Genomic DNA, 27,048 nt, shown 5'->3' on the forward strand with positions numbered 1-27,048 from the left:
ACAGAAAAATTAGCCAGGTGTGGTGGCGCATGCCTGTAGTCCCAGCTACTAGGGAGGCTGAGGCAGGAGGATTGCCTGAGCCCAGGAGTTTGAGGTTGCTGTGAGCTAGGCTGATGCCACTGCACTCTAGCCTGAGTGACAGAGTGAGACCCTGTCTCAAAAAAAAAAAAAAAAGACCTCTCACCTTTATTGCTGACATTGGAAACAGTGTCTCGAGTCTGGACAGGCGAGCATCCTAAAAAGGCACTCAGAACCGGAAGCCTCCCCACCCGGTGGGCTGAGAGGGGTTGCCCTCCCCACACAGGAGCAGAGTGTTCCCATCAAACCCACAGCATTGAGACATAGAGCAAAGCAGGTGCCAACTGTGGGCAGCTCTCTGCCCAAAGAGCAGACGAGTGCAGCTGGGTATAATAGTACCTGCCCGGTTTTCTCTCCTACATGTTCCAACCTAATCCCTGATCCCTGCCCCCAGGAGAAGCATGGAGGAGGGGTTGAAGAGAGACCAGACAGAGAAAACATCAGGAGTGAGGAAGAAACACTCTGCACACAGCCCCGCCCTCACTCCACAATTCATTCCAGAAGTCGCAGTGGGGGGTCAAATATTTGCTAAGAAGATGGAAGTCATACTTTATCCCGGTGGCTTCATGCACATTTTAACGGTTGACAACCGTATCATCACAGCTTGACATGCATTTCTTCAGTCAGCATTTGCTAAGTGCCCTCTGTGTGCCCGGAACCACGTTAGGTCCTAGAAGATGACAAAGAATCAAATGGCCTGATTCACCCTGGTCCTCTGCAGAGGGTGGGTGGGGACAGGATTTCTGCTGATGAGGTTTAGAGGATAGTTAGTAACTCACAGTCACAAGACATGAGCGTCAAACGCCGGTGGACTTAAGCTCGTTGTGAACCACATTGGCCTTTGAGCAGCCGTCAGGAGCACTCTGGTTTCCTAGATGTCCTGTCTGAGGAAGAGCGTGTCTCCTCCTTCAGGGTGCTTCTTTCCACGACAGGAGGCGGGGTACCTTATAATAAGATTATATTGTAATTAGTGATTAGTGTCATTCCAGAACATTGTCTCCTAAAGACTCTCTGGGCATCCTTTCTCTTCCGTCTTGTAGAACATCCTGTCCTTCATCCACCAAAGGTCTTCTTTTCTTTTCTTTTTTAGCCCTCCTGACCCAGAGCATCTTCTTTCTCAAACTGGAATCATTTTCCGTAGGGAAACGTGCAGAGAGACCATGTGATGTGAGAGAGAGGCTCGGGGGGAACTGACCTCATGTGCTCGTGGCTGAGCCGCTTCCCTTCCCACCTTGGCGGAAGCGCAGGCACCGCGGCGGTGGGTCTGGGTAAGGAAGCGCATTTGTGTGAGAGGGAAGGGTGGGGCTGGCCTCACAGGCAGGACATTACTTTTCTTCCTCTTCCTGTCCACGTTTCTCACAGGAGTCAGGGTCATGGCTCTGCTTCCTGTTGGGGAAAACCTTGGGCACTGAGCATCCACCTGCTACAGCCAGTGAACTAGGGACAGCAGTGTCCAGTGCTGCTGGCCAGCCTGAACCCTGAGCTTACCTATGGACCCCTTTCCGTGGTCCCCAGGGCGCAGGGCCTCTGCAACAAAGCTGGAGCCATCTCTGTGGGGCGGACGGGGCAGGAAACAGCTGTCTGGCAAACCATGTTCTGAGCCAAAACATCACAGGCAAGTAGAACACAGGAATATTGAGGGGCCCAGGATAATCTTGTGAGATGGTGCCTGCAGCCAGGGTGGTGGGGCTGGGGACAGTGGCAAGCAAGGGGGTTTCCTGGGAGCATAAAAGTGTCAGGCAGCCTCCTCAGTGTGGATACCAGTGGAGAGGCTCCTGGGCTCCTGGCCACAGTGTCAACAACAGGCTGTGGTCCCTGGCTTCAGGAAGGCCTTGGTCTAGTCAGCTGGTTCTTCATACTATTGTTGGATGGAATCCAGGCTGGCAACGTAAGAAAATGTGGGAAGAGACAGAGTAGAACGGCCACCTCAGGCCCGGGGACTCTGAGTTCTGTCCAGTGTTTCTGATGCCCACTGAGATTTGGGGGCAGCTGGTTGCGTGAGACAGAACATAGCAAGTAGATCATCACAGCAGAGTGTGACAAGTGCTGTGATTGGGCACCTAGGGGATGAGGAGAGTGTAAAGGAGTTACGCCTGCGTGGGAAATCCACACACTTGCATTTGAAATATCAACTGGCTCTATTCGCCTACTTTCTCACATACCGCCATATCCCCTCTGGGGGTGGATAGCAGCAGCTGTGCAGGGTCTTAGTGTCTGAATTTGGGTAGTTTGCTGTGCTTCCAAAATGACTCTGGCCTCAAGCCCTAGGCCTCCCACCTTGGACTTCGGATTAGCCCATTAGGGACAGGGATCTCACCTGTGTGGCCACAGTAATGATTGAGGCCTTGAAGAAGAGCTCCATTTGCAGTGTGTTCTTTACAGTCTCAATACCTAATCCTTTGCATCTTCACTGCTGCCTCACCCCCAAGGATGGAACCAGACGTGGCTTCTGCTTGACTTGATAGAGCCTCTCCTTGAATCTGCTACCTCTCATTCCCACCCCATCCAGCCTCCTATGATTGGGCACAGAGTTCCAAAGAGAAATGATTCAAAGTAAATGCACAGCTGCTTCTGCCTCTTGATCCTGTCCCTTGATGAGTGACACTGGATCATTCCTTGTGATCTTTCCTTAATGCTCTTTCTCCAAGATGAGTCCAGACCCCAGGCTTGAGTGCCTGGCTCCCCTGCCCTACCTCGCTGAGGCCACCCTACTGTCACAGGGAGTGGCTTCTGCAGAAGGCAGGTTCAGCCTGTCTGGGTGACTCTGGGTGTGACAGGAAACTGGGAGATTGTCGAAGGCCTCTTTTTCCTGTCCCTGAAGGGTGAGTAGCATTGTCCCTGCCCAGCTCTCCACACTGTGGCAGAGGAGCTGCCCACGGGAAAGGGAAACGCCACCCCAGTGAGGAAGGAGAGGGCCCCCGACAGGAAGAGGACGTGTACCTCTCCGCAGGTGCTGGCCTCTGTAATGGCCCACTGCCAGCATGCCCCCGAGGTCGGGGTGTGGAGGGAACAGAGCCAGCAGCTTCCTACTCTTACATCATTTTAAATTCCCATTCTGCACTGCTAACCTTCCCTCTAACCACAGTGATACCAACGTTTTTCTAAATTTTGGAAAGGTTAAAATGATAAGGGAAATGTCAACCAAATGAATGTGTAAAGTGTGTATCCTCAAAATACTGTTTCTTCAGGAAATTGTAGCCTTTTTTAAAAAAAAGAAGTGATCATTGGGGAATTTGCCTGGCTCCTGCAGAAACAATCTTGATCTTATTAAATTAAATAGGATGTAACCTGGGAAAGGAGAAAAAGTGAAATCAGGTATAGATCCTTCCCTCTGTGTAATGCAGAAAAGTCATAAAGACAGTAAATAACATCAAAACCCTCAGGCTGCTACAGTTAATTCAATCTTAGTCTTTACCACCTAGGGTGGATGAATATAGTGAGGAGAGATGCCCAAGGGATTTTAGAACTTTGTAGAATTAGCCCCTCCCCCAGCCTTAGTGCACTCATTGGTCTCTAACCAATGTGCACCTGGCACTTGACCAGTAGGGGGCATAAGTGAGCAGTGCACTATAGGAGCGCAGGTACCACCTACTTGGTGAGGTGACTCCAGCTGGGTTCCATAGGGAGGTCATTAGGCCATTGGAATCAATTTGCTTTTAAAAAGCCTTTGAGCTTTTACGTGATTGTTAATTTTTATTAAATCTCTTAACCAATTTTCTTCACCCTTTAAAAGCCAATATAATTTTGTGAAATGAACACTCAGAACATTAGAAATACTTTCCATGTATTGTAAACAAATTGTTTATGTGGAAGATGGCTCCCTTTGGAAAAAGTTGCCTGACAGCTGTTCCACTTTAGACAATAAAAATAAGCTGAGCAAAGAGAAAGAGATACATAGGTACAGGCCCCCACCTGCCCCTCCCACACGTAGTCATTTCTGCATGTTGAAAAATTAGCCTTCTTTAAACAAAAAATGAAGAATCGGACGTACTCCCTCACATACAGGAGATTGGTGGTGCTTTTGTGATATTGACTGTTCTCTTCTGTTGAGCACCTCTACTCCTAGTCCTCAGTTTTATTCCTGTTGTCGTCTGTTTTTTCTTGTCTCATCTCCCAGACTTTCCCTGGGCCTCCAGAGGGAGGTCTGACAACACCAGGAGGGTGAGAATGTGGGTGGGGGCTGAGGGCGGGAGGAACTGCCCAGACCTGTCGGCCTTGGGCGGAGCACCTGAGCACCGTGGAGGAGGACATGATCCTCCTGCAGTGACTGCCTGAAAGGGGCTGTCCCCCTGGCAGGACCACAGCAGCCCCGGGAGCATGTTGACCACAGCCATGGTGGGGACTCTGGTCAGAGGATGGAGGAATCGAAGCTCTCCTCGAAGGGCTGAGTCAAAACTTCTTATCCCACAGAGCCAAGATGGAATTCGGATTCAGGGTATGTTTGACACTTGGACATGACTGCTTGATTCTTTGTAAAGGGTTGGGGCAGCGTGGGGGGCAGTGATCGTGGGCCTACAAGCTTTTGTCCACTTTCAAATAGAACTGACAAATCCAGAGTCTGTTTTTCTTCTCAGGTTATTATAAATTGTGGCTGCCCCACTTATGGGAGGCTTATTTTCCTTTCCTAATCAAAGACTTAGGTACCTTCAATAGTCCCACAGTAAAAGATAATTATTCCTACCTTCTTTTCCTTCCAAACCTTTTATTTTAAGATGGAATCTTTGTTCTGTGGTATTTGTGTTTGACTTGTAGGGAAGAACAGGTGTACTGGCTATTGGAAAATTTTAGTCTAAATCCTATCACTTTTTGCCTCTGGTATGGGAAATGGTAAAAGTAGTTAGCTTCTGGGTTCCCCATTAATTATTTTTATTTTCTGTTTTGCTACTATTGTTTTGAGGCAACAATAGAGGTAGTGACAACAATGTAGCTCTCCTGTAAACTTAGTTCAAAAGGTTATTGTGGCCTTTTCTGAAATTAATTTTCATTAGAATGAATACTTTTTGAAATAACCTGATCTCATTCTCTTCCGTCTAGACCTTGGACTTCTTAATGATACTTATGTAGAAGGGAAGTCTTTGGTCTTGCAGATGATTGACTGATGGGAAATACATAAAGCCAGCTGAGAAGCAAGTCTGCACCCAGAAGTAAACTCCCACAGGCTTTCTAAGCTGGCTGCTGCCCCTCGGAACACTTTTATCTGACCCAGAGCCTGGAGAGATTCCTAAGCAGTCAAGGCAACTGTTCTTTCACTTCAATAATACGCATTTATAGCCAGTATGTCCCAGACATTTTTTTAGGTACTGGCCTGCTCTGATCCATAGCTAACCTACTTTTAAGAGGTTGACAAATCAAGTGCTGTCATTTGTTTTGTTCTGACAGTGGTTTCCAACCATACTTTTCAGGCTAACTGACTACATTTAAGAAGAATCAAGCTAAGAAACTATTTTGAAAATGGTCTGATAAGTATTCATTGCAAGACAGTAAATTAGCCATTTAACCAGGTATCCAAAAGACAGAAGACTATTCTGTGTTCTAAACTGCCAAAGGATTAGTGATTATTTATAAAACATTCAGTAAGAAGTATGAATCATAGTGTTTCAAAGATTCATCACCTGGTTTTGCTCCTTTGTTTCATAGAGGAGGAAACAGCCCACGGCACCACAGTGAACGAAGGGGCAAAGTGGAAGCACATTTCCCAAACTCTTACTGTAGCATTTTCTCTCCTATCCCGTGGTCGCCTGGTCTATTTGGCAAATTTCTGTAACACAATTCAGAGCTTTACAAGGTAACAAAGTACTATACATATGTTAGGGGATTTTTTAACATTTTTATTGAGATAAATTCACATGCCACAAATTCAACCATTTATAATACAATTCAGTGATTTCTGGTATGTTATATTGTTCATTCTCTAAGTTGTGGTAAAAAAATATGTAACATAAAATTTGCCATTTTAAGTATATAATTCAGTGGCATTAATTATATTCACAATGTTATATAACCATCACCACTGTTTCCACAATGTTTCATCACCCCAAACAAAAATTCTGTTACCATTAGGCAGTAACTCCGGTTCTCTACTTGCCCTCTGTTTTCTGTCTCTATGGTAACCACTTTCTACTTTCTGTCTCTGTGAATTTGCCTATTCTCCTCTAGGAATTTATTAGATATTTTGTTTAAGTGAAATCATCCAATATTTATCCTTTTCTGTCTGACTTATTTCACTCAGCATAATGTTTTCAAGATTCATCCGTAGCATGTATCAGAAGTTCATTCCTTTTTATGGTTAATGGGATGGTCTATTTTAATTTTGTTCTAGTTCATTCTCCTTCCTTTAAATATACTTTAATTCCAACCTGGTCGTGAATTCCTTCATGTATTTTTCAATCTATTGGTATTTTTATATTTAAGTTATCTATAGTGTGAAGAGGCTCTTAGGAAGGTATTTCTTTTCAGTTAGTTGTTTTAGGGCAGGGGCCATATATTAACCTTTTTCTTTTCAAATCCTTTTGTCTCTAGCACCTAGTCCAGGGCCTGACATACTCAACAAATTTATCTTGAGATGGACAGATGAGTGATATTTAAGGTTTTGCTTTTAGGCATCAGGAAAGAGATTTTAAATAAAAAACAATATGGTCTTTAAACTTCAGTTCTTTATTCTCTGGATTAATATTTTCTTTTGACATAAAAATTTATATTTGCAATTGTTTCACACTCCATTGAATACATATAAAAAGACCACGTGTTACATAGTATAAGCATTTCACTGTGTCATATCAAAAGTTAATTCAGGAAATCTGACAATGGCTAGTTTATGCCTTTAGTGACTTTTTGGTGGGGCATAGTATTGAGGTTGATCGGAGTCCCCCAGCTGCTAAACAGTCGGACCTGAGACAAGTCCTTTAAACCTGTGGTCCCCAAGCCCCGGGGCTGTGGATTGGTACCAGTCCCTTGCCTGTTAGGAACTGGGCCTCACAGCAAGAGGTGAGCAGGGGATGAGCGAAGCTTCATCTGTATTTACGGCTGCTCCCTATCACTCACATAGCCACCTGCGCTCCACCTCCTGTTAGATCTGTGGCATTAGAGTCTCATAGGAGCTCGAACCCTACTGTAAACTGCGCATGTGAGGGATCTAGGTTGCACGCTCCTTGTAAGAATCTAATGCCTGATGATCTGAGGTGGAGCTGAGGCAGTGATGCTAGCACTGGGGAGCAGCTGCAAACACAGATTATCATTAGCAGAGAGGTCTGACTGCACAATAAATGTAATGCACTTGAATCATCCCGAAACCATCCCTCCCCACCCCTCCACACCCCCCACCCTCTTGGTCTGTGGAAAAATTGTCTTCCGTGAAACCAGTCCCTGGTGCCAAAAAGATTGGAGACCGCTGGTTTAACACATTAACTGCCATGTGAGTTGTATTTAACTCATGCTAGATTTGAACCCGAGGCCGCATGAAGCATATGTAACTTACACATCTCTTCACCTCAGGAGCCACAAAAATTATTTTTCAAGTTATGTATAACTCACGCACAGAAAATAATAAAAATAAATTTTTCATTAAATTAGAAAGGATCGTTTTGTTTTCGAAGTTTTTATTCTACTTTTGTAATAAAACACTGTGGCCCAAAGGAAAAAATTTTTTTTCTAGTGTGGCAGTTGATGTGTTAAACTCCTAACTGCTCTTGGCCCTATCTACATGGTTGTTCCTTCTCAGTGCTGGGCTCAGGAACTGAGAGCAGTCAAACTGAAACAGAAGCTGCTACTACTTCGAGAAGTCTTTTTATAGCTCACTAGAAAAAGGAAAGTGGATGCAAAAGTAGATTTCAGTGGTTCACAGCTTTCACCTTCAAATACAAAATGTAACTACGCTCTGATGGTTCTGTTCAAATAAAGTAAGCACACGTATATTTATATATACATAACCTACCATTCCTGCCCTAAAACAAGCTCTTCCTGTGTGCCAACTCTTTTAAGAGGTGGGGAGGATGTGAGAGAGAGGACGGGGCGTGCAGGATGAAACCTGGGATTAGGAGTGAAAACCGTCACAGGCTGTCTTTGCTACCGATGATTTCCCCTCTGATGCTTTCAAAGGTCAAGAACAAACATTTGCAAATTTTAGGTTGCAACTGAAGTTATTTGCCTTGTTGAGTGGGATCGTGTTTATTTTGGTGTGTGTATTATTTCAGAAATTCTGTTCTCTTTCCCCTGGGCATCTTCTTCCAACTCAAAGATTGCTGCCTTCTGCGAACACCTGAATGGCCTGTTGGTCATGTTGCTCTTTAACTCAGCTCACGTAGCATGCGTTGTTTACTTTCCCCATGGTCCTCGCTCCTTCTCTAGATGATGAGCCCAGTTAAATATCCATGGCTTGATATTCTCTAAATCCTCCATGCCCGACATCCTGCACAAAGTAGGCACTCAACGAACATCTGATAGCAGTGACTTCAGAAACGTGAAATGCAAGATGTTATGAAGGAAGGAGGCTGGTTTCTATATATGGCCAGTGTAGTCTATGTGGATGCTTTGCAAATTATACCAGGTACTTAAGTTATTACCGCTTTTTACATCTCAAAGGCCCACAGACTACCATTGGCCTAAATATAAAATAATAATTTCTGACTGTAGAGCTGTACGCCCTATAGTCGAAAAGAAAGTCCTTCCTTCCTCATTTCTTAGTGACAGCCTGTAATTATCTTTGAGCAATTTTTGAGATTCTTTCTAAACCACCATGTCCTTCATTACATCGGCTGGGGAAGAGCTTCTCCTTGTATCAGTGGCGTGGTTCTCATTCCTTCCCAAGCCCAAGCACCCACCTAGTAAGAAGAGGTAGATGTAAATCTCAGCCAACTTTCTTTTTCAACACTTATGCTAGGAGGGAAGGCAGGTAATAAAATCTGTTAATTACCAAATATTTACTGAGGACGTGGGAGAAGAAATTTTGGGTAGCCAGTAGAGAATATGACCAACCCACTATGTCAGTTCTTCCCGAACCTGATTTCCTCTTTCACTTCCAGCCTAGGCTTGAGGGAACCAGGGCACAGGGGTGGATCCAGATTCCTGTCCTATCAGGATGTGGCCCATTTCTTTGTCAGGCCTGGGAGCAGTTTGAGGTAGCCTGGTTAGGCATCTGTAAATCCCAACTGTAATTTTTTAACCTTAACCCACCTAAAACCTAGCAGCCACAGGCATGGATAACATAAAGACTGAGAAATCATATGTTTATATGCTAAAACTATTTTATCTTTGTAAACCAAAAATAAAAATAATCACATTTTATAATTAACGGTAGTGACTGAATATAACCATAACGCTTTCAAATAATTTACTGTCTCTGTCACTGTTTTCTGATGGGATTTAATAGGCTGTTATACTCTTGTTTTACCTAAAGATCAACTATATAACTCTTTTTCCACGTTTTCCCATAACTATGTAATTGCCATTTGATAAGAGTACCTTATTTTAATTAGAATAATATAATCATGGGGTTTATGACTCAATAAATATTTGCTGAGCAGCCGCTATGTGTAAAACTAATGGGCATGCTGGAGAGAAATGAATTCCTAAGGCTTATCCTTGACAAAAGTGTGTGTGATCTAGAGAAAACAAATCTTAAGAGACACAACAAATCTTTAATGTAATATGAATAAGTAGAATTAAATAAGTGCTCCATAGATACCAGAGGAAGAAATGAATAATATTAAGGGATAGTGTAGCATTTCCCAAGGAAGTAGAATTTGAATTGGGCCTTCCAAATCCTTGAGGAGACTTTCAGCTCTGAACTTAGGGCCAAGAGAAAGTAAATGCTTACTCTTATCACATTTTCAGTCTCTTTTAACTTATGAAGGTTCTACTAAGTCAAACTGAAGGTTTGAGATTAATTTAGCTGTGCTCTAAGGACGAGAGCGTTGGCGATTTCTGTAGTTAGAGAAGGGTGGGAAGGCCATCCCAAGGGAGACACTAGCGTGAGTACAGGTGAAGAGGTATGAAAAGCAAATGGCATTTGTGGGGAATGTCAGATTGTCCCAGTCTGGCTACAGCTCCAGGTCAGACCCTCAAAGGAAGTTTCTTCTCCACTTCTGGCTTCTCTCTCTCTTATCTTTCCAACTTTCGAACTTGGAAGCTCTTGAGTCAGCAAACAAAGCCCATGGCAGATTCCTTCTTCCTTTGTGTTGTCAGCCAGTGATCCAAATTGCCTGTGGAATAATCTCTGAATTCCTGGGGATAGACCCTGAGGTCCTGCATCAGTAACAACCCTGCCTTTGGTCACACTCCAGCACAGCTCCTTGGTTCAGCCAACCACTCCGCATGTGTCCCGTCGCTTCACAGCCCGGCTTTGTTCTCCACCACTTGGCTGCCTTCTCACCCACCCCCTGCTGTGCACATCCTCATCCATCACTGCCTTCAAGAGCCAGCCCAATGCTCAGCCCCTGTGGGAAAGCACCCGCGGCACATGCTGTTATGTTTGTCAGTCGTGCGACATCTGTGGAACATCTCGTTTGCACAAGGCCCTGAGGGGGCATACAGAGCCCTGAGTGGCCCGGGTCAGGGTCTCAAGGACCTCGGGCCTAGCTTGCCGCGCAGGGTAAAATGGTAAAAGATGCACAGAGCACTTCAAGAAAGTGGAAGCTATGTCTCATGATGGTTTGGAAGTCATTCCCAAGCAAATTGGTGCAGGCTGTGTATGTAGTTATTACTTCACTCATCTCCATCTTTCTATACACTCCTGGTGGCTTAACTGGGGGATTTTTGAATCTTTGACCATGAACCATTCAGAGACAGGCATCACAGATCTAGTTTATAAGAACCTTTGCTGAATGAACATGGCAGAAATTTCTGCTTTACGTCCACTATTAGCTCAGTTAGGTGGGAACAGTCCCCTGTCCTTGCATGTAGGGCTCTGCTACAGGAAGTTATTGCAGCTACCATCTTATAACCCCGTTATAAGTTTCAGTCCTAGAGTCAGACTGTCAGGGTTCAAGTATCAGTTTCACCACTTACCAGCTATGTGACTTTGAAAGTTACTTCATCTCTCAGTGCCTCATTTTTCTCAAGTACAAAACAGGGATGATAGTAATACCTGCGTTTTAGGGTTTTTGGAGAATTAAATGAGTTGATCTAAAAAGAAAAAGCTTAAAATGGTACCTGGCACATAGTAAGTACTCAATGAATGTTAGCTATAATTATTATTATGCAGTCCTCTCGACTGAGTGATTTCCATATTTTAGGTGTTTTCTAGTCCATTCCTAGTAACTAGAGTGGCAGTTCCTAGTAGTTGGTGTCATCAATTCCATCTACCTCCTATGCTAGTAAATTTTTACAAAACTAAAGTTTAAAAACCTTGACATAAACATTCTCTCTGGATTACTAGAATCAATGGTATTTTATTATTCCTACATTGACATTTTAATAGCCTACAATGGCTTTTAAAAGAATTGGGAAGACAGCATCTGTTGGTCTCCATATTGGAGTTCCTGTTATGTTTTTGTTTCCACGTGAACCCCAGTTTTTCAAAAGTTTATAAGTCTCTTGCTCCATGGTGAGATTCTGTAACAAGTTTCTGTTCCAAAAAACAGTATTTCTCCTACTTGAAAATCAACTCTGGTTTGCCTTTTCTTTCTTTTTTTCGGGCACAGTGGCTCATGCCTCTAATCCTAGCACTCTGGGAGGCCAAGGCAAGAGGATCACTTGAGGTCAGGAGTTTAAGACCAGCCTGAGCAAGAGTGAGACCCTGTCTCTACCAAAAATTGAAAAAATTACCCTAGCATGGTGGTGTACGCCTATAGTCTCAGCTACTCTGGAGGCTGAGGCCGGGGGATCATTTGTGCCCAGGAGTTGGAGGTTACCATGAGCTATGATGAGGCTACCACACTCTAGCCAAGGCAACAGAGCAAGACTCTGTCTCAAAAAAAAAAAAAAAAGCCAAAAAAACCAAAGAGATTTCTGAATATTTTATGCTTCTCAAACTTGAATTTTGTTTGGTGATTTTGCAAATGTAATTTTTCATATTTGATAATTTTGAAGAACTTCTTTAAAGCTCCAAGTATACGTAGCACGTTGTCCTTGGGTTTTTAGATGCTGAGTGGCTTTAGTTGGTTTTAGTATGAGATAAGGATATAGAAAATGTTAGGAATTCACTAGAAATATCTCTGTTCTACAGACTAGGATCCTAGACTGTAGAAAGTCTTTCTTTCTTTCAGAGGAAAGAGGTAATTCCACTTTCCTTGAAATTTTAAAGTCTAGGGCAGTGGTCACAGACACTAGCACTAGAGTAACCAGATCTGGATAAAATTCTGGTTCTTCTGCTTCCCAGTTGTGTGACCTTCAACTTATCATAACTTGTTTAAGACTCAACTTACTAGTCTTTAAAAAGGGAACAATAGAATTCTTATGAGAACTGAGAGCATACATGTCAAGTGTTTACAGCAGTGCCTAATAGACACATACTCAAATGTTCATTATTGTTTTACAGAGGTCTGACCCTTAATTTCAACAACCAGATATATAGTTCATGATACAAACTTTTCTTGAAACACAATTCCCTCACTGTATGGAGGGGCATTTTGTGTGTAAATATCTGGAAAATGACTAAATATGCTTATTTAAGTCATATTTATCAGGAAGAAGGGGGAGAATTAATTAAAATAATTCAAATTTAGAATGTTTGCCTTGAAAAATGTTAATTTATCATTTTCTTGACCACTTTCACAATAAGTCCAGTGAACTTGGGATACTCTTGATGTAAGTTGCACAGAGGATACAGAAAACTGGTAACAAAAGCCCCGTCTTTATCAAGTTGTGATGAGAATGAATTCAGATCACAGAGAATATTTTAGGATGTCTTTCTTCTGTAAATATTTTTTAAAGCCCATGTACCATTTAGATGATTTCTTTGACAGCTTAAATTGAAAGTTGTAGAAGTCTGACAATGGAATTCGTGCTAAAATCAAGAGATGGAGGGTAACGCCTCAGATGGGGAGGAGTGGAGTGCTCTCTGAGTGATGTCTTTTTCCCCTCTGCCTGAAGCCCTGAGCCACCTCAGGGCCTGCAGTGATGGCAGGCTGCCAGCTCCGGAGTAAATCTGCAGTTTTTAATTTGAAATCAGAGGATGACATTTAGACACTTGATAATCTTGCACTAAGCACTTTGAATATCTCATTACACATAACACACAGCAAACACATACACACAGCAAACACACACACACACGTACACACACACAAATGCATATACATGTTCTCCTTTCTTCGGGGATGCATTAGCAATGGTTCCAGTGGTCAGTTTCTCTTCAGCCCCACTGAGCTGACTTGGTGGGCATGTGTTGGAACAACAGCATCTCCGTACAAAATGCACAAAAGGCTCTTAAGCCAACTAGGAGTTGAAAAGTGAATAACTGATTCGTGAGTATGATTTACAAGTGCTTTTTAAGTGCAGAGATATAAGAAATTATCTGTGAAGAGGAAAAATATCTCAAGGTAAGTATTCTTTAAAAGTATTCTTTGTGTTTATGAGATTGAGTGCCCTGGTGGTGTTATGGGCAGTTTCAGAAATCAAACTTTAAAGCTGTTACAGAGGTGGTTGTCTTTTTACATATTATCTATTAAATAGAAGACTTTGTTATATTTCAAAGAATAAAATTACTTCTGAATTACCAAGAAAATATGAAAAAATTATGCTACGGCCAATGAAAAATTCCTTGGTTTTGATTATTTTGGTGGGTTGACATATAAATATTTTAGAGAGAGAAGGCATACTGCACTTTGCTAAAAATTGATTAGAAACCATATAGACTATCAGAACTACTTTAAACTACATGAATACTTTTGGGCATTTTAAAATTTCTGCAGGAGCTGAAATAGAATATGTGTGTTGAGTTGATTTCTAAAGAATAAGGACCATTACAAACATTTGTAAATTCTTGATCTTAAAAAAAAATGGATAAAACAGTAGTTTCAATTACTGAGACCTACAGAAAAGCTTGCCGTGATGTAGGCAACAGAGAGAGAGCACTGAGCTTGGAGTCAGGCCTACGGCTCTATAGCTGTGCACCTTGGGCAGATTATTTTAGCTCTCTTGGTTTCCTCACTTTCCGGGGTGGCTGAGTTTAGGGCACCAGCCCTTGAAGCGGGGAGCCCTGTGAGGTGGAGATTCAAGAACACTAAACCAAGAAGTAAATCAGGTGCCTGGGCATTGGGGAGGTAGCACTGCTGTGATCCAGGACAAACTTCTTCTGTTCCAGAATCTTGCCTAGGGCTGGCCCTGGGAGGGGAGAGCCCTTTGCAGAAGTTCCACTTGGTCATGCAGAACTCAGATGACCCCAGTGGGGGGCATCAGCTCTTTGTGTACAGCTGGAGGGGAGTCTGGCTTTTCTACCTATTGAAACATCTGTTTACTCTGGCCAGCCTTCCTGGTGGAGGAGCGAGACAGACATTCCCTACTGTGCAAAGGGAAGAGGCTGTGTTTTGTTTCCTAATGCCAGAGCAGCTTTCTCATGGTGAGAAGTCAAAAATGTCCCCCATGATTACCTGCTTAGGAAAGTAACTCTAGTCCTTTTTGATAGACCTGAAGGATCGGCTTCTTAGGAGCTTCTCAAGACAGTTTGTTCCTCTAGTGGGTTTTTTTTTTTTTAATGTTATGGGTAAAGACCAAATGTTGCCTAATTCATCAAACAAGTAGATCTATTATGAGCTACAGGTTGAGTTCCCTTATCTGAAATGCTTGGGACCAGAAGTGTTTATGATTTTGGGCTTTTTTTTCCTTTTTCAGATTTTGGAATATTTGCATATCCATAATGAGATGTCTTGGGGATGGGACCCCCACAAAACAAAATTCATTTAGGTTTCATGTACACCTTATACACATAGCCTCAAGGTAATTTTATACAATATTTTTAATTTGTGCATGGAACAAAGTTTATGTTAAGTACTTATGTGTGGAAATTTCCACTGTGGTGTCATGTCAGTGCTCAAAGAGTTTCAGATTTTGGAACATGTTGGATTTCAGATTTTCAGATTAGGGATGCTCAAACTGTACCTCATGTTACATTAATTTTGAAAGATATGAATTTTGATCATGTTATATCAGTTTTGTTTGTTAAGGAAATTGTTCGCATATCAATGGTTTGATCCCTAACCTGATTATGTAGTATGGACTGAAATAATGCAGTAAAACCTTACCTATTTCAGCTAATCAAAATATTCAGTTTTATTATTTTCAAGAAAATACATATATATATGAAAACAGAGTATGCTCAAAGAAAAATATTTTGGATGCCTTTAGTAAATTGACTAGACCAGTTTATAACATACAGTAATGAGTGCTGCTAAAGATTATTTGGGGAAGTATAACAAAATACAAATACCTCCTATATGCTACTGTAGGCCAGGCAGTGTATAAAGCTCTAAAGCTCATCATTTATTCTTTTCCACCAGTTGTGCAGAGTGTGTGTGTGTGTTTGGGCAGGTTAGGTGGGTTAGGATCTATGTATTTCAAATCTTGGGTTCACCTCTTTAAAAGAGGCTAATAAGCATTTGTATCCACAGATGATTTGAAAACAGGCTACTTTGATTATAATTGTCAAGCTCAATCTCTGAAAAAAAATTTAGGTTTTTTTTTTTTAAGGAGTCTTATTTACACAATTCATTTGCTTAACGTTTACTTTTTCTCATCAATAGTACAAAGGCAAATTTTGAAGTAGCAGATGATAGGAAATTTGGTGATTGTGCTCATTGCCATTACATTTTCTTTTTATATCTTCACATCCAAAATTTAACTGTCCTTAAAACTGATGAAATCTGAATGTGGACTAGGCCAATGTCAACGTCTGTTATTATATGATAGATAGATATGCAAGATGTTATTGTTGGGGGAAACTCAGTGAAAGGTATAGAAGACCCCTTGTATTGCTTTTTTTTTCAATTTCCTATGGATATATAGTTATTTCAAAATAAAAATTTTAAACAACAAACAAACAAAAAATGTAACTATTTCCTAGTACTTGTACCTGAGGTCCCTGGTACCTGGAGGGATTCAGAAAAGATGCTTTGATTCACTGTTAAGTGACTACCAACTGTTAAGTCCAGTGAGGTTTCCCCTATGTAACAGATAATTGCCTTGTAGATGTAGGTGCTCCATGAATGCTTGTTGAGTGTCATTGTCCCTAAATCACCTTACTAATGGGGAACAGAGATTTTTGATTATAAGATCTGTACTCCCCATTATGCCCTACCTACGTGCCCATGCAAATGGCCACGCCCTGGGCTCTCCTAAGTAGCAGGGCCCATAATGTTGAGAGCAAACCGACATTCTGTGAGCACTTAGTATGTGCCAGACGTGGTCATGCCTCAGTCTCATTAAATCACTTAAGCTTCAGAACACCCCACGAGGCCACAAAAATGAACTAATTTTAAACATGGCAAGTTTAAACAATAATTCAACAGTGTCCCTGCTTTCAAAAGAGTTTATTAGGGATCTTAATGAAAGCGGTGGACCCTCTTAGCTAAACAAATAAACAAGAAATTTCCTTTTGAATTATAATGTCAACAAAAGAAAACTTTGAAATTGTTTAATCGTCCTTCTCTTCTGAGGATAAATACTGGCAATTATCCATGACCCCTGCTATTTTTGCTAACTCCATCTATGTTTAGCATTGATAGAGCCAAATTTTAGATCCCACGTTTTGGTAAATAGCTCATAGTGAGAATAATATTTACTCTCGGCAGTAAGCAGGTTCCTATGGTTTCAAATTGCCCACGTGCTGAGGAGGTGGAGGGACACAGTGAAGTACCAGGACTGTAGTGAACCGTGGGGTACCGTGCCGGAGGGGAGCTCCCCATGTGTCTCAGCTACAGTGAGAGGAGAGGCCAGGAACCCCTCGCAGGCCAGACGCAGGCCTGCCCTGCCAGGCTCACCAGCCTGCCATGCCCTCCCTGCTGCAGAGCAGGCGTCTCCACCACTGATCTGCAACGTGGGGAGTGCACAGCTTCATTCAGGCTCAGCCACTGACTGAGTAGGTCACCGATTCTCAAAGTACATCCCCAGGGCCAGCAGTATTAACCATTCGGAAACTTCGTAGAAATCCTCAGGCCCACCCTAGCCAGAGACCCTGGGGTGGGACCCAGCAGTCTGTGCGGTAACAAACCCTCCAGGTCATTCTGATGCCAGCTGAGGTTTAAGAACCACTGAGCCAGGTTACCTTGCGTGATCCTCTTTCTAGACTTCAAACTTCTATACAATAAAAGATTTACAGTAAACAGATTTATTCTAAGTCCCCCTCTTTATTTTCAAGGAACGTATCCCAAGCTCTCTAATTATGTAAATCTGTGATGTGAATTGATATATTGAGCAGTATTGCTTAGTGATTAAGAGAACGGGCTCTGAAATCTGACTGCCTGGGTTCAAATCCTGGTGCCTCCACTTTATAGCACTTGCACGCCTAAGTGACCTACTGAAGTGGCTGTGCGTGGAGTTCTTCATCCATACAGTGGAGACAATGGCACCTCTGTCCTAGGAGGGTTGTGAAGAATTAGTCTAATGCACGCAGAACAGTGCCTGGCACTTAGGAAGTACTCACGCATTAGGTAGTAGCATGCCCCTCTCTCCCTCTAAAAAATTCTGAAAACTTTGAGGATGGGAATTCTAGCTTGTACAGCTTTATTTTCTACACATGAGCTATATATTAAAAATCCTCTCAAATAAGATAATAAATGAACGATGTTAAAAATTTGTATCCTAGGAAGGCCCCACATTGGGCACGGGAGCTTTTTTAAGGAATAAGCAGTGATCCTTTAGGAAGGCGTTGGTTGTCATTACAAGTCTAGCAGGGGATGCACATGAGATCTGTGATTTCTCCCATGTTGTAACCAGAAAAAAAATGAACAAAATGAGTATAGACTTATCTGTATTTGGGTTCTTTTAAACCTTTTGGAAATTGTCTATTCATAATAGGAAGGAGTCGATGGCCATTCCACCCTGAACGCGCCCGATCTCGTCCCGTAATAGGAAAGAAATTCATATGATTGGGTGCCTGTTAGGTGCCATGTGTGGACCATGGTGGGTGTTTTCTAGGTATTATCTCACTTAAGTCAAAAGGTAACCCTGTGAAGTAAGATGGTTCCCTGATTTTAAAGAAGCTAAGATTAACTCAAGTTAAAGTCCATGATCATACCACAAATTTGAAACTAGGTGTATCTCACTCCATAATTCACTGTTTGGTATCACTACTTTAGCTGTTACACTTTTAAAATATAAAACTAAATTTTCAATGAAGGACACATGGACATCTTTTGCTGCTTCAAAAACACAGCTACACTACAACACGGTGGTTGTTAAAAGCTCTGATGTTCACAGCACCTTGTAAAGAGCACTGGGAATTTCTCACCATCAATAACACTTTTCTCCTGTGCGCCTACAAAAATCAAAGGCTCTCACCTAGGCCTGCGTTTTCATCTTCATCATTCTCCCTTTGTCCGTATAGACCTGTCGATGAGAAAAGGGCCAAAATACTTGGAGAAATACCCAAGCAGCCGGGGAGCAGAAGCTAAACACAGGTTTCAGTCTCACCATAAATAAAAAAAACATACTGTCCCTGCCTGGCGCTCCGCTGACTGCCTCCTCTGCATAACTTTATTCAGTGAAAGCAGGTTAGGATATATAAACTGCCCCCCAAGGGTTCTTAGATTTCAACTTGCTTAATACTTAAAATATATAATTTTATTCTATTCATTAGAAAAGCTGTATTCTACTCAAAGAGCTACTTCTTATAAAAACCAACTAGCAAATGTTCTGCCTTTTCATTAAGTTTTACCTTAGTTTGAGGAACTATGGTAACATACTTGCAGCACAGCTGTGTCTCTCTATACTGGCACGACATAGGCATCGTTTTAAGAAAAAAATATTCTGATCTCACCTTCCAAAGAATATGCTGTTTTAAAAGTGTTCTATTACTGTTTAATACCTTGATTGTTGAAGATTTGCAGGATTTTGTGTTGCGTTTTTACATAGTTGAACGTACTTAGTGCCTTTGAATTTGCTTATGTACTATTATTATCCTGACAGTATATTAATAACTAATGTCAAGTCTTTTCATTACGGCTGATGTAGTAGAAAGTTCCCGCTGGTGAAGATTGGGGATCCGTTTTCATGAGGAGTCCAAAAAGGACTGAAAGTTCAACAATCACAAATATTAACCCTGAATTTCAGAGTTGAAAGTATCCTCAGTGCTTGATAGTCCAACTTCATTATTTACCTGTTAGGAGGTTGAAATGAATCTGAGTTGGTTCTTTGAATTGAGCGAGGAGACTGGCAGGATCCCAAGTGCAAACCCACCAGTGCAAACCACCCTGGCCTCCACCCTGGCCTCCACTCTGGCCTCTGAGGACAGAGTAGCCACAGCACGAACACACTCTTCCTTTGCCTTTGACTTCAGAGCTAGATCCCCATCTGCTCTCCATCCAGTGGAGTTGGGCAGCACCTCATGTGGGTCTCAAGGGCCCTTGTCCCTCCCAAAGAAGCCCAAAATGTGGCTCGCCCTGAACCCCAGCAAGATTTCCTGACTTGACCTGTTTATAATCCCTTATTCCTCTTTTTTGTGGAGCCTAATTTTAAGTACTTTAAGTCTGCTGTCATTGACCCCATTGAAGCATTTTCTCTCTGGGGTGACAGAATTGGGGAAGGCCAAGGGAGGGGTGTAGGGGGCTGCAGGCAGCCTTGAGTACCCCCTGGAGCACTGATCCTCAACCTTAACTGTGCTTAGAAATTACCCAGAGAGGTTGGATACCATTATCCATTCCTGGATCCCATCCCTGGAAATTCTGATTTAGGGTTCTCAGGCAGGGCCCAGCAATCTGGTTGCTTGTTGAGAATCTAGCTGGTGGTGATTGTTAGCCGGCCCTTGCCACCATGACAAGATACCACAGACTGGGTGGCTTAAACAGTAGACATTTATTTTCTCACCGTTCTGGTGATTGGAAGTCCAAGATCCAGGCAGGGTGGGTTTCTGGTGAGGTCTCTATTCCTGGCTTGCCAGATGGTTACTTTCTAGCTATATTCATTCTCACATGGCCTTTTGCATGGAGAACAAGGTCTCTAGTATCTCCTCCTCTTCTTGTAGGGACACCAGTCCTATTGCACTAGGGCCCACTTTTATGATTTCATTTAACTTTACATCGTTAAAGGCTCTATCTCCCATGCAGTCACCTTGAGGGTTAGGACTTCCACATATGAATTTGATGGGGAGAGGACACAATTCAGTCCATAACAGTGATTTAGGATTTAGGAAGTGTAGATCACACTTGGAGAAACGCTAGTTTAGAGTGTGTTCACTAACAATTGCCAATTTTATCCATCAAGAATTTGGTTTACAACACCATTATGATAACTGATGTATTAAAATGTCTAAATAGATTAAAATCTCTGTGTCTACAAAGGAATGAAATGTAAAGCATATTTTGAAGATATGTCATCAGAGCACTCATTTTCATAAGTTATAAATAGTTTAGCTCATCTTCAGAAAAAGTTTTTTATTTTTTTAGAGATAGGGTCTCACTCTTTTGCCCAGGCTGGAGTGCAGTGGTGTCATCATAGCTCACTGCAGCCTCAAACTCCTGGGCTCAAGTGATCCTCCCACCTCAGCCTCCTGAGTATCTGGGACTACAGGTGTGCACCACCACAGCTGGGTAATTTTTTTAAAAACTTTTTTTAGAGACAAGGTCTCACTACATTGCCCAGGGTTGTCTCAAACTCCTGGCCTCAAGCGATCCTCCCACCTCGGCCTCCTAAAATGCTGGGATTACAAGTGTGAACCACCACACCGAATAAGAAACTTTAAAAAAAAAAAAATCATGGGGCGGGATTTATCCATGTAGAAAAGAACAAGAATCTCCTACTCTCTAATGCTTTCTTGGTCATGGGGTTTCCAGAAAAAACGAGGAAAGGGAACATGCCGACAGAATGCCTCAAGGAGCAGCCTGTCCTCACATGGACTGTATGGGGCTGCCCAGCCCTCGCCCCGCTGGGGCCCCACAGCCGACCCCCAGGCTCCCAGGCCTGCACAGAGGCAAGCTGGGAACAAGCACGGGGCCCAGTAAACTAAGCCAGTCAAGTCGTCAGAAGTTTGTCAGACTTGCTTGATCCATCTCAGTCTGGAGTAGCTTTTTCCCTGGGGGAAGCTTTTAGCTCTCTGCTTTTTCTTCCACATGAGGATTAGGGGAAAGGGGTTGGTTTTGTTTTCCTATCCCTTCCCCCGCCTCCCCCTCCTCCTGCTCCTGAGGGAAGAGATCATAGAGCAGAGATGCTTCTTCAGACAAGTGGGTACCTCTCCATATCCTCCCCGACGCCTCTGTGTAGCCACAGTTTTATCTCCAGGGTTCGGAAAGGAAGAAAACACTGCCATGGTGTGCAGGATGGGGTTTTTCCCCTTTCTAGGAAAAATGCTGATGATTAATGCCTCTAGGTGTCTTTAATTTTACAGCCGTTGTTTATTTCCATGGGACTAGAATCTCCAATTCTAAGTCTTCTATTGTTTTTTAAAATGGCACAACAAAACTAGTGTTTTATGAGGTTAGGATATAATATGTAAATTTTGGCATTTATAATGGATCTTGGCTTATTTTTCAGAAAAGCATCAAAAACAAATCCTCCCTTCAATGTTTCTATAAGGGTAGGTAGATGGCAGGAGCCACTGAGTCTTGCGAGCCAATTCAACGTGTCGTTCTTTGGGAGCTGTGGTTTTGGCTTGCCATTCTGAGATTTTTAAGTGTCAAAATCTGTAACACCAGTTCTCTGGGTATTCGGTTTGGCAGAATTACCTATTAAACTGCTTCTTCTATCTTAATTCCTTCATAGAAACCCTGAACAAATTCTAATGTTTTATTGAAACGCAGGTTTGTAAAAGAACCAGAGGATAAGACACTTTGATTAATATAAAGAGTAGAAAAATGCAGATAAGAGCTAATGAGTTTAAATGGTAAAGACAATTTACATTTCCTGACCTGAATTAACGTTCTCCCCACCCCTCCATAGTAAACCTCCTTCCCTTTCCCTCACCAGATCTTCCCATGGTAGAAAGATTGGTCTAATGGCACTTTTCTCTGCCTAATCCTCCATAGGGGAACAAACAACAAATGACATTTTTAAAGTTCTTTATGTTTCATTTTGATATGGCTTACAAATTGGAGACGTAAATTGTCCCTATCAGATTAAGTAATCTGGTAATTTCTAGTATACTAACCTAGTACACAGTGAATTGCCCTGATGTGCCCACGTGTGTAAACCAGGGTCACGTGCCTCAAGGGCCAGGCAGATCATGTAAAGATGCGAAGGAGATGGGTGTGGCACTAAAGGGGGTGGCGGGGACTGTGGCAAACAGGAGAGTGCGCAGCCAGGTGATGTGAGCTCCTCACCTTGCTGCTGTGTGGGAATGTCAGATTGGCGTAAACAGATGTTTAGTCTTTTATTTTTTCTTTGGCACCCCTTCCCCAAACAAAAACATCCAGATTTTTATGCAAAATATCCTGACTTTTTAAAACTTGCTCATCAATTCAAAGAAATATAAACCCTGTGTTAACCAAACAACAGGTCTGAGGTCACACTCTGCCTAACCAGCCTCAGCTCACACCAGGCCTCAGCAGCCCTACGGGTACAGGTAAAGTCGCTTTAAAAGACCAGACTTTGCTGGCTCATTTGTCACTTCCCACAAGCGGAAGGACAGGACCTCACTCTCTTCCCGTTCCTCCCAGCTCCCTGTTCCGTCTGCCTGACGTGTCACTGCCCTTCAACCCACACCATGGATCCTCTCAGGGGCCCCTTCTCTGGGACACCCAGAGAGCCCAAGCTCCCTGTGGGAACTGTCTGTGGGCCACCCAAACCGCGGCCCAGCCCGCTGAGACCCTCCACTCTTTTCTTCGTGGGGAAAAGGGTTCTCTCCTCTTGTGTTTTCTTTAGTTGGAGAGAAGGATCTCACAGCCCAGTCACCTGGGATGTTACAGTTGTTATATTCCTTGTTTTTGTTTTTTGGCCACCCTGTCTCTCCTTCATCAGGGCACCCAAAGGCTGTCCAGGTGGTGGGGGCAAGGCCAGCCTGAGTACATGCCACACACGAACTCGGAAACCAGCACTGCCCTGGCTGCCACGGCCGTTTGCTTGTTGTGTCCATCGTGCCAGACATCCTGCCCCTCGTCTCTCCCAGGGCCACCAAGTCTTGTCTCTCCACCAGGTCTCTCACCCCCCTGCCCCACCCTCCACTCCCCACATTGAATCTGTGATATATGCCTGAAAATATCTGAATTCCAGTTTTACATAATGTCAGAGTTCTTTTTCCAGGGGCCAACTTAGGTAGGCTCCTTCAAAAAAATCAATCATTGATCAGTCGATCACAGCAAGTAAACCCAACTGGGGGACAGCTACAAAGTCTTCCAGCCTCACCCACCCAATCTCTGTGGAGGCTCAACCAGGACACCCCATTGCAGTGAGTTCTAATCATCATTGTTGTGTATGAACGTAACATATAAGAGCTTCTTGAATAACTTAGAACCGACCATCATTTTATCTGTGTATTGGAGGTGCATAATTTTTGCAGTTGTGTAGTTAGCTCCACTTCTATGTTACCACTATTCCAGAGGTCTGTTAGGGCAGGTACTTGGTTGAGGTGCAACCACAGATTCCAGAAGACCTCTGTGGTAAAATGAGCTATTTCATAATCTACTTTATAACCTGGTTTCCAGGATGTAGTTTTGGAGGAAGTGGAGATGATGTCAGTGAATATGGAAAAAGCATGACCTGGATGCTAGACATCAGTGCATCATCAGATGATGTTGTTGAAAAATGTTGTAGGGAGTTTTTCTGTTGGTAATAGTTAGGATGTCTATCACAAATACTGCCACCTAAGGAATTACAAGTAGTTGAAAGTAATTTCCCTATATCAAGGCCGCATGCCCCTGAGTTTTACATTAGTTTATGGTTATCCGACTATAACAGTGGAACCAGTTTAAGATTCTAAAGTTATTTGAGAGCCTCAAGAAAGACTGTCCATGGAGTTAGGAAGTGGATCTCAGTAGGACCCATCACCCAAAATCGTGGAATCTCAGATTCCTAGATTTGGCAAATGTTTTTAAATGTAAGAGACTCCAGAGCTTTCGTTGTACTAACCCAGAAGGAATCTGGAACACAAAGAGGTTAGCAGCTTGCCCGAGATGACAAACTTGTCTGGTAGAGCTGAGATTCCACACATCTCAACTCCAGATCTTGTGTCCTTTCCACACATCATTTTACGAGCAGTAAATGATGGTTTAGATCGAACAAGTAAGTTCAGCTTTGGGGATGGTTTTTATTAACTCACAAGGCTGCTAAGTAACAGTCATTGTGAAAGCATAACTCCTCAGTACTCTTAGAGCAGCTTAATTGGTTACGTTTTGCCATTTTGTTGCACCCTAATTCGTACAGACTCCTACGCAGATGTCCTATGTCTGTAACCATATTGGCAGCTGGGCAGTTGTCCCTGGCTTTGGGTCCCCTGGAAGAGATGACCAACTGGTCCTGGGAAATACTCATGGCACAAACACACGTGGTCAGTGCATAAGGCCCGTAGAAGTAGCAAGACAAATGGTGGCGTAACCACCACTCCCTCTCCCATTCTGTCCTTTTGTGACCCCCTTCTTTTAGGGCTCCTTTGATGTTCATTTTAATCTGATTATATCTAGATGAAAATGCTGGGCAGGGAGGTTTACATTGTGATTTATTGTGACCACACCTTATAAGGACCCTGTTCAAGTGATTGGGCAAGAACAAAGTTACGGTTACTGCTCAAGCAGCTCTGCCCACCGTCTGGAGGAGGCAGAAATGCTGAGAAGAGACTGATATACACAGATTAGAGCACAGGCTCACTCCAGAGTACAGAAGGAAGGCAGAAGATACTTTAATAAAGGGGCATTGTTCAGTAAACATAGTTATTAATTGTGGGATGCAACAGTATATTTGCAAACAAGATTGCCCAGGAAAAGAATCTAGATTGGGTGGTCATTGTGGTTATAATGCCAGGTACGCCAGCAGCCGATGCTGACAGCCGGTAAAGAGGCCTAGATGGGCTTTTCTTTCCTCCTGGCTTCCCCGAGTTGACTTCTTCGCAGCCTTCAGCTGTCAGTTCACACGTCCCTTCCTCAGGGAAGCCTTCCTGGACTGCCCCAAACCAGGCCTGGTCTCCCTGACATGTTTCCATGATTCCTGTGCCTTCCCCCCCATGTGGTGCAAATCTCACGCAGCAGTCAGTCTCCTGCTCAGGCGACCCTTCAGCGTCTGCCAAGCCAAACTCTGTGCCCTCTGAGGACAGATGCTGTTGATGTATCTAAAGGTGCAACTTGGGAGGAGCAGGGAGAACATTTATTTCCCAGAGGATGTTCTCTAAAAATGATGTCTTTTCGACATTTTTTACAGTGGTAGGTTGGCATGAGGGTTGTTAAGATTTTGAAATCACTTTGGTAGAAGCCGTAGGACAGCAAGATCCTGAGACACGTGGAGAAGGTGATGAGAGAATGGTTTGAAGTATGGACTATCCCACACTCCCCACAGCCAAGAGGGGCAGCTGTCCCCCTCGGCCCCCCACCCCTACCCTGACCCCTGCCATTGAGCCCTGCTTCCAGGAGTCCTTAGGGGCAGTTCCTCAGTAAGTATTTGAATGAAGAGGCAAATACATATGGGAAACCCATAGCAGAGCTCAGATAATTAAGGAACTACAAAATATTAACAGAGGTGAGGTGTGATTTCCCTTGTGTTTTCCTGTGCTGGTCCTTAAAGAACTTCAGCCCAATGAGAGAAAGTGTGACCGATTATCTGAGCAGGAATGAAATGTCTGTAGCAGTATGCAAGCAGAGACTGGACACATTTGGGGAGATATTGAAAGTGATAATTCAAACACCAGATAAGGGGTTCGATTAGAATGTCCCAAGGTATCTTTCCAACACTGACATCTTGTTATCATAGGGCTTTATTCCATATATTCCCCCTAGAAAATGAGCATCGCAGAGGCAGGGATGTTTATCTATTTTGTTCACTGCTGTATCTTTAGTGTCTAAGGCAGTGCCAGGCAGATAGTAGCTGCTCAATAAATATTGAGTAAATGACTGGATCAGTAGATTTCAAACTCAAAATATGTTTCTGGCATAACATAGGCTCTAATTAAGTGTTCATTTCATTGCCCTGAGTCAAGTGGACCGTAAGTCAAAAGGGGCTAAAATTTGGCATTATACCACTGAGTGAAAAGCTCAGGTCAACATTCTGACTAAATCAACTTTTTAGACCGAAGATTCTGGAGTTAGTATGGCATTGCATCAGGCAGAGACCTGGCAAAAACTGAATTAGCTCAGCTGGCTCAAATGAAGGGTTTAATGAAGGGGCTCCTTCGTTTGGGGGGGAAGGGATGCGAGACGAGGACAGACAGCAACGGCAGGAAGCCTCAGCCACTGCTCTCTGGGACAACCTGCAGGGACCCTTGAGGGACCGGGGCACAAGATAGAGTTAAGAAAGCCCAGTGAGGGCTGGAAACGTGAGGGGCTGCCCCCTAACAATCAACGGGAAAACAGGAAATGCCCCTACTTCCCCCTCTTCCTGCTCCTAAATACCAGTGCCTCCCGTTAGCCAAGCCCCCTGGAAGGTAGCGAGCAAGGGAGTGGGTGGGCAGACCTTTGGTCAGGGCAGGGCCAGGAAAGGTGGGGACACGGAGAATACCCATCACGGAAATTCATTTTGTTCTTATATTTTGATTACACAAATAATGCATATTCATTAAAGAAAATATAGAGACTAAATCAAAGTGGGCAGGAAAGAACTCATCCATAATTCCACCTCTCAAACCACTAGTCTCAATGTTTTGGCTTTTTCTCTTTCTTTGCTTCTTCTTTCCTACACTTATAAAGGACTCAATAATTTTTATTCAGAATAAACAAAAATAAATTTGGTTACACTTGTTTCTTGACCTAATTA

General features: G+C 43.1%; 1 protein-coding gene across 2 annotated transcripts in view; it reads left to right on the forward strand.

Annotated features, from left to right (window-relative positions):
* Positions 1-27,048, forward strand: part of PLEKHG1 (pleckstrin homology and RhoGEF domain containing G1) — a 196,114-nt gene that overhangs the window by 75,142 nt on the left and 93,924 nt on the right. Inside the window, exon 1 of one of the 2 annotated variants that reach the window (XM_045544567.1) lies at positions 4,387-4,513. The exons of the other annotated variant lie outside the window; for it this stretch is intronic. Within the exon in view, the coding sequence (XP_045400523.1) occupies positions 4,396-4,513 (118 nt within the window). The 5' untranslated portion in view covers positions 4,387-4,395. Of the gene's footprint in view, positions 1-4,386; positions 4,514-27,048 lie in introns of those variants that run through there. 2 annotated transcript variants of the gene reach the window in all.

The sequence above is a fragment of the Lemur catta genome, chromosome 2, assembly GCF_020740605.2.
Source record: "Lemur catta isolate mLemCat1 chromosome 2, mLemCat1.pri, whole genome shotgun sequence".
Classification (NCBI taxonomy): Eukaryota; Metazoa; Chordata; class Mammalia; order Primates; family Lemuridae; genus Lemur; species Lemur catta.